This window comes from Anopheles marshallii, chromosome 2 (assembly GCF_943734725.1).
Source record: "Anopheles marshallii chromosome 2, idAnoMarsDA_429_01, whole genome shotgun sequence".
In the NCBI taxonomy this organism is placed as follows: Eukaryota; Metazoa; Arthropoda; class Insecta; order Diptera; family Culicidae; genus Anopheles; species Anopheles marshallii.
The window spans coordinates 23,014,403-23,025,344 of NC_071326.1; the positions used below are offsets into that span (position 1 = coordinate 23,014,403).

General features: G+C 45.9%; 2 protein-coding genes across 3 annotated transcripts; both read left to right on the top strand.

Annotated features, from left to right (window-relative positions):
* The first annotated feature begins 1,210 nt into the window (after positions 1-1,210).
* Positions 1,211-4,378, top strand: LOC128706994 (protein ABHD18). The gene is made up of 4 exons (XM_053801939.1): positions 1,211-1,302; positions 2,623-2,890; positions 2,967-3,079; positions 3,151-4,378. The coding sequence occupies exons 1-4, from the start codon at positions 1,211-1,213 to the stop codon at positions 4,376-4,378; spliced, it is 1,701 nt and encodes a 566-aa protein (XP_053657914.1).
* A 2,666-nt stretch (positions 4,379-7,044) lies between these two features.
* On the top strand, positions 7,045-10,062 carry LOC128710385 (probable pseudouridine-5'-phosphatase). 2 transcript variants are annotated; one of them, XM_053805436.1, is made up of 3 exons: positions 7,045-7,180; positions 8,802-9,020; positions 9,653-10,062. In XM_053805436.1, exons 1-3 carry the CDS (start codon positions 7,066-7,068, stop codon positions 10,060-10,062), a joined length of 744 nt encoding a protein of 247 aa, XP_053661411.1. In that variant the 5' UTR covers positions 7,045-7,065. The 2 variants fall into 2 exon arrangements, with proteins under 2 accessions (XP_053661411.1, XP_053661413.1); XM_053805438.1 differs by lacking the exon at positions 8,802-9,020 and adding an exon at positions 9,213-9,431 and having other exon boundaries at positions 7,066-7,180.
* The last annotated feature ends 880 nt before the right edge of the window (positions 10,063-10,942 follow it).

A 10,942-nucleotide genomic window follows, 5' to 3' on the forward strand; every position in this document is an offset into this window, starting at 1 on the left:
TGACCTGTCCAACTTCCGCGTAGGCGCAAACACAGCACCAGATTTGGAGGCTCGTCCGTACTTGAGTACGGTGGTTGTTTCGGTGTGTTGGTGTGGTTGCGGCGTGACTAATTTAGCACCGCAAGCTGGTATGTGCCGGGTTTAGCATAGTTTTTAGCAGTTCACCTCACCCGGGCGCTCAGCAAGTGCCATTGGAGGAGAACATCATCAAAAACAACATTCAATAGATGGCGTGATGTCGTGTTGGCTTTTCGTCTAAATGTCTATGACATGCTGCAATGTAAAATGCAGGCTATTTCAAGGACAAAGAGTGTTGCAGATCAATGAATACATAAGACGCTACATAAACGGTTAAGAGCACTTATGTTTACGTAGAAGAGCAGTAGTAGTTAGCAATTTATCGGTTCATCTGCATTGTTTATTAGTATACCCACCTCTAATTGTGCTAAACACAGGATGAAACTACGCCATTTATATGATCAAAAATAGCTAAATAATCCGTGCAAGTAAATAAATGCAGTGGCAAGACATGTTTTCTTCTCCAACGTATTTTTGGCCCAAAAGCTTTTGCGCCACTGCCAAATGGATTGCAATTTTTTAAAAAAACCGTAAACAGATCATTGACAGCATCCCTTCCCAAACCACACGCACACACCGGCAGTCGAACGAATGACAGCTCCATTCGTCACGTACAACACCACTACCATCGCACGTACGTACGGCGTACGGGTCGTGCGCGTGTGTGCGATTGTTTATTCGAAATTATTTAAGCGCTCGCAGCCACCGTGATGGCGGGTCAATTACTCGAATAAAGCGCAACGGTAGCAACGCGAACGCGAGAGTGCTGCTTGGATCCGCAGAAACTCTTCCAAATGGACATTCGTTATACGGCCGGCAAGGTAAACGCTGTAAAGAAGTGAAAATAAAGTGTTACTTCTACAACAATCTCAGCTCCTCCTCCTAGCAAAAGTGGACATAAAGTGCTTACAATACGATAACAAGCTGTGTTGCTAAAGGGATAATCAGTATCCGAAGAGTTTGCTAAATAGAAAAGTGTTTCATTCGTGCAGTGCAAAAAGGCGTGATAAGGGCAGAAAAGTGTTATCTACCGTGCATCATTTCGTTCCAGACGATTCTCGCCGTGTGCTTATATTTGTTGTTGCTGTGTGACGTTTTGTCGTGTCTTTCTCCAAACTAAAAAAGCAAAGAAATGCCTCCATCACGTCTGGACGGGCTGTATCGGTCGCTGCTGCTGACCAAGTTCTTCTGCAAAGGCTGGGGCAAACCGGAAAATCTCGAAAGGTACGGTCGGAAAACAATCAACAAAACCCGAAAATAGCGCCTGTTAAAAACGTCACCGATTCAAATTACATAATTTCACTAGCTGTTGGTAGTGTTTTAACGTTCCTGTTGCTCTCTGGCGATGGGAGTTTGTGTGTTACCATGGCTGTATCATGTGTTACTAAGTTGGCAGCATTTTTTAGCGGATTCTTGTTCCTACAGATCAACGTTCATGTTCGTGGTCTGAGCTATTTTTAGCGACAAAATTGAGCCCCCAAATATTGAACTGACCGGTGAAGTAATAATGTTTGAAGTGTAGCACTCCGAATAGAAGCTTCTGGATTGTATTTTAACAACATTTGTGAACCAGATACTCCCACCCCACCGGGGGGCGCGTGAAGTGCGTACGTGCGGAATCAGAGGTGTGTTGCTTTGACAAAGACGCAATTTCCTGTACGCACGCACATCACGCTGGAGTAAGAGAAAAAAGATAAAAAATCATACGATCTTGCACACACTATTTATCGTTCAAAACAACAACAAGGAATTTGTACACACTGTCGCCACCAACACTAGTGCATCATTTATCCACACGCATACACGTACAGCACAGCAAAGTTGTTTCACACTGCAATAGGGAAGTGCTGCCAGATTTGGTGCAGGGGCGCGCGATTTGTTTACATCAAGTTCAAGTAAAAGGGGCTTATCGCTCGCTAATAACGTGGCTTTTGTTGATAATGAAATTGCCGGTTTGCATGATTGGTGAGAATGACCCCCCGTCGAGTGGTATAGCCGATGAGGTTTTTATTTGTACTCCAATAAATATAATCCACTTAGTGTAAATAAAAGGCTAAGTATTGACATTTATTTTCTTGCTAATAAGCAGCGAAATATTAATCGAATGAAATCGTTGCCATGGTTAACAGTCTTCTCCAGCAGCACAAAACGCAACGCCTGCTAGAAATCACGTACACACAGTAATGCGTTCGCTCAAATCGCGTCATCAAATTGGCCATGACCTTTCACACAGAACGGCTTGGTTTGCAGTTTACTGCGGTTGTTGGCTTGGACATCATTAGAAGATCCTGTTGAGCCAATGCCGCTAAACAGAATATGGTCGGATGATCGATATATATTACTATTGACCCACCAGCGGTGGACTTTCTTCCTTTCGAGTATTATTTTTAACCAACCGGTGAACGGTGAACAGAGATGAATGGACTTTCGAACGGACTTTTAGAACTGCTGACGAATTTCTGTTAAAAATAAATATCGAACCACTTCCTGTATCGGACAATGCCATTACTATATGTGTTTGTTTGTTTCCCGTCCTCTCTATAGATTGTTTGCGTTCCGAAAGATCATCTCGAATCGTGCAGCCTGTTCACAGTTGGTACCGCGCGACTATCCGGTTGAGATTACCAAGGAAGAGATACACTCGGACTGTAAAATACTGGAAGGAAAGTTCATTTCGCCATTAGAAATCTATATGCCCGGGTTGGTGCCTGATGTAGCTCAGAATGCACATTTCCAAATTTTGCTTCCGCTCAAGTGGAATGATGAACGGTACAAGCCGATCTGCATCCATCTGGCTGGTACTGGTGATCATGTAAGTTGTGAGGTTCGACATCAATCGACACGATGCGTATTAATCCAATGTTTTTTTTTCTGTTATCTGCTTGCAGTACTTCTGGAAGCGCCGGAATCTGATCGCCAAACCACTGCTAAAGGAAGCAAATCTCGGTGCGATCATCTTGGAAAACCCTTTCTACGGTTTGCGGAAGCCAAAAGAGCAACGGTAAGATCGGGTGTTTTCGCCGTGTTGTAGTAACTAAAGTAAGAAATTAACTCTTCTGTTTGCTCTTTCAGTGCGTCCAGCCTACAGAATGTCTCGGACATATTCGTCATGGGCGGTTGTCTGGTGCTGGAATCGCTCGTCCTGTTGAACTGGTGCGAACGCAACGGGTACGGTCCGCTAGGCATTACCGGTCTCTCGATGGGTGGCCACATGGCTTCGCTGGCTGCAACGAACTGGCCGAAACCGCTCGTACTCGTACCCTGCCTGTCTTGGTCGACGGCCTCGTCCGTGTTTACCGAGGGCGTCATGAGCAATTCTATCAACTGGGACGTGTTGGAGACGCAATACTTCGCCGATGGTAACTTCCGGGAGCGTCTCTCGAAGATGGTTACCGTCGTGGACGATGCATTTGTGGCGGGCAAGCATTTCATACAGAACTTCAACCAATCCGTGGAAGAGCTACGGTTAGACATCAACGAAACGAAAGATCTGGTCTGTGGCGATCCGTCATCGGACGTAAACTTGACCGTTATTCGCGAAACAACACCGGAACGGGAGCAGAAACAGTCGTCCAATCTCATCCATATAAACCGGACGAATGCGCTCAACCTGTCCGAACCGTTGCTCAACAAACTGCTGTCGAACGTGCGGTGTGAACTGACGCAGGAAGAGATCGATGAGCTAAATACGAAGATACATCTCGCACTGAAACGACACAACGAAGAGCTTCAAGCGGAAGGTAGTGGGCAATCAGCAGGCAACAAATTGATTCTGGAAGTGAAAGCAGAAGAAAAAGAACCAAAAACTAACTCCAAATCGGTTGGTTCGAAAATTATGGAATACATCAGCTGGGGCTCTTCCGCGTCGAATGCGTCACCCGATGGTACGGAGGAAAAGCGTATCCCAATCGATACGACCAAACAGCGATGGTGGGAACGTGAAGCGTTACAGTTTATGCGCGGCATGATGGATGAATGTACGCACCTGAAGAACTTCTCCGTACCGTACGACACTTCGCTGATTATTGCCATCTGCGCGAAGGACGATGCGTACATTCCGAGGGACAGCTGCATGAGCTTGGAAGACATATGGCCGGGTGCAGAAATTCGCTATCTCGATGCGGGGCACGTTAGTGCGTACGTACTGCACCAGAAGCTGTTCCGGTCGTGTATTGTGGAAGCATTTGAAAGGGCAAAGAAAAAGTGGATCCCGGAAGGGGAACAGCTGCGCGGTCAGGTGAATGGTGTGGGGACTGGACCACGGCCGGTTAAGAACGATCCCGAAGCTCCAGCAAAGTAAGCGATTTGTTTGCCGAAAGCGAAAACCAACAGGACACCAAAGATACTTTTTTGAGGAGATACCTTCTCTCCCGGGTCAGATTGGAGAAAGACCTCCAAAGTCATAGGGCCCGAATGGGGAAGGTCATGGGATCAGTTATACTATTCCCTTACGTTTGGGGAATGGTGGGACGTATTGTTCTGTGAGGACTCCTCCAGACTAATGAGCCATTGTGAAGGGTTCGTAAGGCTGTTACCACGGATCCCGTTTGGAACTGGTCAAAGCAAAACCGAAGAAGACACGCACAAACGACCGAATATTTTTACAATTGCTTCACTCCTACGAAATGTGTGGCTGGTAAATCGGTTGCAAGGTTGTGATAAAGCCGCAATTGTGCGTACAAATTCGTGAAATTGAAACAGAAACAAGGTATGAAAAAGAAAGATAGAGAGAGATGTTACATTCTGATTTTTAAGCTAGATTAAGATAAGTATGGACGGTATGACAGGAGAGAGCAACAGCAGCAGGAGTCGTGAAGAGAAAAGTGTTCGTTAATAGGTATTCCTTTGTTATGTCATCTTTTTTGAGTCATAGAGTTCTAAGTTTGAGGAAACATGCCTGTGTACAGACCATTATCAACGAGTATTTTCAATACATTCATAATTGTTAATCGCGATTAGTAGCGTTGCATCTAGCTGCATCGATTACATTATGTGCTTTTTTCATGAGTACCAAGCTTTACGTTTTTTTGGTACTTTTGTTTATTCTCAATAACTTTAACTTCGTGTCAAAGATGTCATTCAATTACGCTTCATAATAAAGTTGTCTCAATAAGTACAAAGTGGAAATAAAATATGATTTGTTTGTCTCTTGTAGTCAAATATATTTCTTTGTTTTATAAAAATTAAACAGAATTCCTAGACAGAGCGCGGGACAAAGGATTGGCTCTATCATACAAGTCTCCTTAGACATGGCTGGGTTTGGTTTCGTGTATGTTAAGAATAACCGAACGATCTAAAAATGGTAAGAATTAGATTTACAAGCCTCTCATTTCTCTGCTTTCGAGAATGTTGCATAATATTACGCACGGAATTCACTGCTCTGTATTCCGTGTGGCTCTGCCGTTGTTTGAATCATCTTACAACGATCAATTGAAATACGAATGGTCCTTGAAATGTCAAACGGTACACCATGCGGATTTGACAGCTCTGAACAATAACATTGCCCGGTGACAGCTGTGCTGATGTTGTTGCTAGTGCTTCCAAATGTGTACTACCGTTCATGTGCAAGCACGCGGTTTTATGCTGGACGGTAGTTTTTTCTGTTGTTCCTAAGTTATTTCTTTCTTACTGATTCATATCAGTGCAATGCTTACGAGTACAATTATGCCCATAACCGAAAAGTGTAGCTAGTTCAACCATTTCATACGTGCATGTGCGTGTGTGTAATCGAACGTACCAGGTAAACAAACCGTTCTCCACTGGGACGTGTGAACACTGCACAGCCACCACCAAAAACTATGATTTATGTGCACTAGCACGACTGTATTGCAATCAGCTGGAGCGATAACGAAACATTACGTTGTGCAATGAGTACGAGGAACGAAAGTAATAATCATCTGCACACACAAACACGGCACCGCCGGTTACATAAGAACCGAGAAGAACAAAACATCACCAAAGAAGGTTCGAGCTGGCGAATATACACAAACAGAGGTCTTGTGCCTTTGGGCCTCTTTGCAAATTGTGTGTTATCTTCAGCAAATGGCACGCAAACAACAACCCATTCACCAGGCGTAATGGCGCGGTATTTACATGTAGGGGATTTTGTTTTTTTTGCCACCCCTTGGAGGAAGACACAAAAGTGCAATAGATATATAGCTGGTGCTATTAATTGTTTATACGATCGCGAACTGATCTCACTTCATCAGCGATAGTAATGTTACCGATGGGTTGTTTGTCTGTTCGCGCAATGCAACCCCTATCATCGTTGTCCGGCCGAGTGGCATCAAAGCAATGATATGCGTTTCATCTCCCACATTGATAATGACCTTAATTCACGTTGATTCATGATTGCGTTTGCCACTGCTTTGTTGTGCGAACGTCCTTGCGGACTGTTCTACCTCTGGTACTTGGGCGCAGTTTCCAAACAAACGGATTGCTCGAAGCGCTCGATAATGGATCTTCCCGTCTTGCCAGCGATGCTAATTATTTATCTTTCTTACGCATTACGTGTGTGTTTTCCTTTGTGTGCAGCAATAGGACGCAACAGGAAGTGAAATTTCCCCACCGAAGGATTCACACACGGTCGGTCGCAATATCGAAAGCGCAACCAGCGGCAACTTGGATCGTCGTGAGAGTGAGTAACACACATATCAAGCTGGAATCAGACGAACGTCTCGTTTTCTCTCGCTCCCGCTCGGCATGGCATGCTTCGACCCGTGGCAGAAGAGAGAATGGCCGTCTTCTTCCGGTTCTACCAGCACGATGCTCCGAAAATACCAGTGTCCCGAAGTGCACTAACGCTCTCGCTTTCCATCCTTTGTATCGCCGATAGAAAACGCTCTCGGTTGTTTATGAAAAAAACAGCAGTAAAAACATCTGTTTCGTGAAGGAATCAGCACCGACCAGCTAGTCGGGGGGGAACCGGAGTAAGGAGAGTACCGGAATCAGGAAACGCAACGACGTATAAAGCACGACGCAGCCACGATGAGCCGGCTATTCGGTAGTAGTAGTGGTTCGGTGCTCGGTACGGCCGGAAGCAAAATGTCGACGTTCCGCAAAGTGACCCACTGTATCTTCGACATGGATGGGCTGTTGCTCGGTAAGTGGGCGTGAGGAAGTGGGCAGAGGTGGCACACGCAGGACGCACTGTTTCGTTTTCGCGTTTGCCTCGTGCTCGGTCGAGATGCGGTTGCATATGTGCAGCCTGGTACGACTGGTACACCGTCAGTTCAGTGTCAAGTTTATTTAGTCGATGAATTCGCGAATTCGTCCGGAATGCAGTACGACGATGAGAATGCACTTTGAAGAAGTAGTGAGTTGGTGGTGAGGTGTATTCCTGTTTTGGACCCTTATGGCTGCAAACACACGGGATCCAATTTATGAAGCCGTGAATATTCATATCGAAGCCGGAAGTGATGTTAGTTTGTTGCTGCATCGTTTCCGTTGTGTTGTAAAATTGTTTTAAACGGATGTTGGAGAGAAATTAGTTCCCTGCCACCCCCGACCCGTCTGCAGCCCGGTCTGTGCATGACTGCATGCCGGGCATGTTCGTTAGGTTGCAGTAAAATTGATTAAATATCGAACCAACAAAGCAATAGTGTACGGTGGCGGTGGTCCTTGAAAGGATACGAAGCCTTATCTCACTCGCTAGCAGGTGTATGGTAAGGTTCCCTGATGGTTGGCTGGGTAATTATTACCGAGACAGACGATAATTAACAATCCAGCGACAAGAGGCTTCGGTTGCCTCAACCGAACTCGTGCTATTTGCATGTGATGGCAGAATATGTTGTTCATCATTGAAATTCGAACCCGTCATAGCGCGAACGGAACGGGGGGGGGGGGACTACGTCCATCGTGTAATGCCATCTTTTGCGGCTGACAACACACAGAGTGATAAGAAGTCACACCGATAGTACAGGAACTGATGGCACTTGAGTTGGAGCTACGTCACGGATGGGAAGGGTGACCTGGTAATTTGGTATCAGTTAGTGCAGGCTTGAAGCAATACTCATAGCGTGTCTAACCGTTGCTTACGGTTTTAGCCTAAAACTGCGTATTTGATTTATGAAAGCAATATTTTTCTTCTTTCGAAATATTTCACTTCTGAGCTTGCTCGAATTATTGCAATTGCACAATACTTCCACAATTCCGACATAGAGTCAAAAATTCCTATGTACGGTATATCACTCGCATTCTGATGGTCTTTTTATTTCGGACATCACATAGAATTACAAGATTGCATCATTTGAAACAGCTTTTCAAAAACCACTGCGACAGTTGAAATGAGCCAACTGATTTAATGTATAAAAAATCAGTAGGATTCAATGATAAATCAGTTCAGTTTGATTAGAAAAGAATTTAATCATCGTCTCTTAAAACTTAAAAGAAAAACTAATAAAAAGTATCATTACATCAACTTGTCACAAATCAGCACTAGAATCAAACAAACGTGTGCTGCGGTTGAAATATTTCACGTACGATGGTGGTGAAATATTTCACTCTCATACGATTTTCGTAAACGGTTTTCTTGGTCACACGCGCACGACTGTAGATCGCGTGCAGCGCATTCCCCTTGGCCTCAACAGCCAACAACCGTGCCAACAATGTTGTAATCTGTAACCGTTTTCTGCACACACACAAAAAAATCACGCCTTCCGACGGCGTGTCCACTGCGTTCTGGGTCATCATCCATTCACGTGCCCACCCAACCCGTGACACAGACACGGAAAATCTTTACACGCAGGTAACGCAATCGATCGCGGAACCGTACGGCAAAACGTACACGTGGGAGATCAAGCAAACCATCATGGGCCTTCAGCGGGACGAAGCGGCCGAAGCGATAGTGGCCGCGCTGGAACTTCCACTGACGCCTGCCGAGTACGTGCAGATTTCGACCGAGCGCATAAACCGCGTAATGGAGCAGTGCCAGCTGATGCCAGGTAACGTTTGCCGCACCGTACCGATCCCGACTAATGGTGTCCGCGTGTGTGTGTGTGTTTTTTTCTTCTTCTTTTTCTTTCTTTCTCGCCTTTTTTACATCCCCGTCACACTCGCGTCCCGCTTCCGTTTCATTGTTGTTGTCCGCGCATTTGGGGGGTTTGTCGGTTTTCCCCGGGGGAGGGTGATGGCAGATACGGAGAAAATCTACGAAAACATCTTGCGCGATCTGTTGAAATCGTACAACTCGCCGTACCCGTGGCCGACCCGCATGAAGGTGATGGGCACGACGGAACAGCGTACCTGCTCGATACTGGTGAACGATCTGAAGTTGCCCTGCACGGTGGATGAGTTTCTGGCGCGGTTCCGACGCGACCAGCTGCTACATCTTGGCGGGGCACCACTAATGCAAGGTCAGATTCGAACACCGGTGTATTCGTGTGCGTGTTGTGTGTGATTAACAGATGTTGCCCTCGTTTGGCTGCTGTTTTTGTTATTTTCCTGTATCGTTCATCCTGTTCATTGCATGCTCCCTTTGCTTTGTGTTCCCCAAGCTAGATTGGTCCGTTCGATGCACGTTCATTTGATCGTTATTATTCATATCACTTTGCTCTTCCCCATGTGTGTCAAACAGGCGCAGAACGGTTGGTGCGCCATCTGCACAAACACAACGTACCTATCGCCCTTGCCACCAGTTCCGGCGCCGATTCGGTCGAAGTTAAGACAAAGAACCATCGCGAACTGTTCGAGCTGTTCGGCCACAAGGTGATGGGTTCGTCCGACGCGGAGGTGAAGGAAGGCAAACCGGCACCGGACATCTTTCTGGTCGCAGCAGCCCGCTTCCAGGACCGTCCCGCACCCGACCAGTGCCTGGTGTTCGAGGATGCACCGAACGGTGTGACGGCGGCCATTGCGGCCGGTATGCAGGCGGTGATGGTGCCCGATCCGCACATCCAGGAAGATCAGCGAAAGCACGCGACCGTAGTACTGAAATCGTTGGAAGAATTCCGCCCGGAACAGTTCGGACTGCCCGCTTTTACGTGAAATGTTAGCCGCCAGGCGAATGTTCAACCCGATGGCTTTTACAGTCTGGTGCCAGCCACAGTTACTTTTAGATCGCAGGGGACAGTATCTTCAAAGCGCACCAACGTGGAAATTTAACACGCAAACGAATGTTTCAGTATGCGTAGAACGTGCACAATATCGTTATCGCGAGCCCGACTATTTGTGCCCTTTTGTTTTTATATCTCTCGGACAGCTTTTTTTTTAGTGCGATTGACTAAGTCGTTAGAAGGAAAATGCTTGATGAATGTAAAGCAAGGCAGGAAGAAAATACATTGTTGTGATCGGTAGAGAAATTTTGTGTGCTTAAATGTTTAATTTACGTTGCACGATGGAAAATGGTCTGTGTGATATCACCGCAAAACAGCTGTACGTGTGTGGGCGAAGGGGGGATACACACTCAGAAGCTCCGAAATAGCTGGACGTTCCAACAATCGCATTAGCTTTCTAAAGCTTCCAATATTACCAGCTCCGACTCGAACGAATACAACGGAGTTGTTAAAAAACAAGAATAAATTCGTGTTTGTTGTTATAAATGAATTTAATTTCAAGTTCGAAATATGGCAAAAGACATTCATAGACCTCCCCACCAGCAACATGTTGCGTGATTTTTTTGTCCGCTACTATATTAGACCAACATCCATGAGAAACGTTTAAATTGTTAGGCTGCGTAATTCGTTGCGTTATTTGGCTGCGTACTTTCTGTTACGGTAATGGAGGCGCCCAGTTCCTCGTGATCGACTATCTGAACCGTACTCAGCACTGCTTGGTTCCAACAGACTCCCGACTGCCCGGAACTGTTTCTTCCCGACTTATTTTCATTTCCACAGTTAAAAAGAGTGCTAAAGGGGAAGCATGGGTG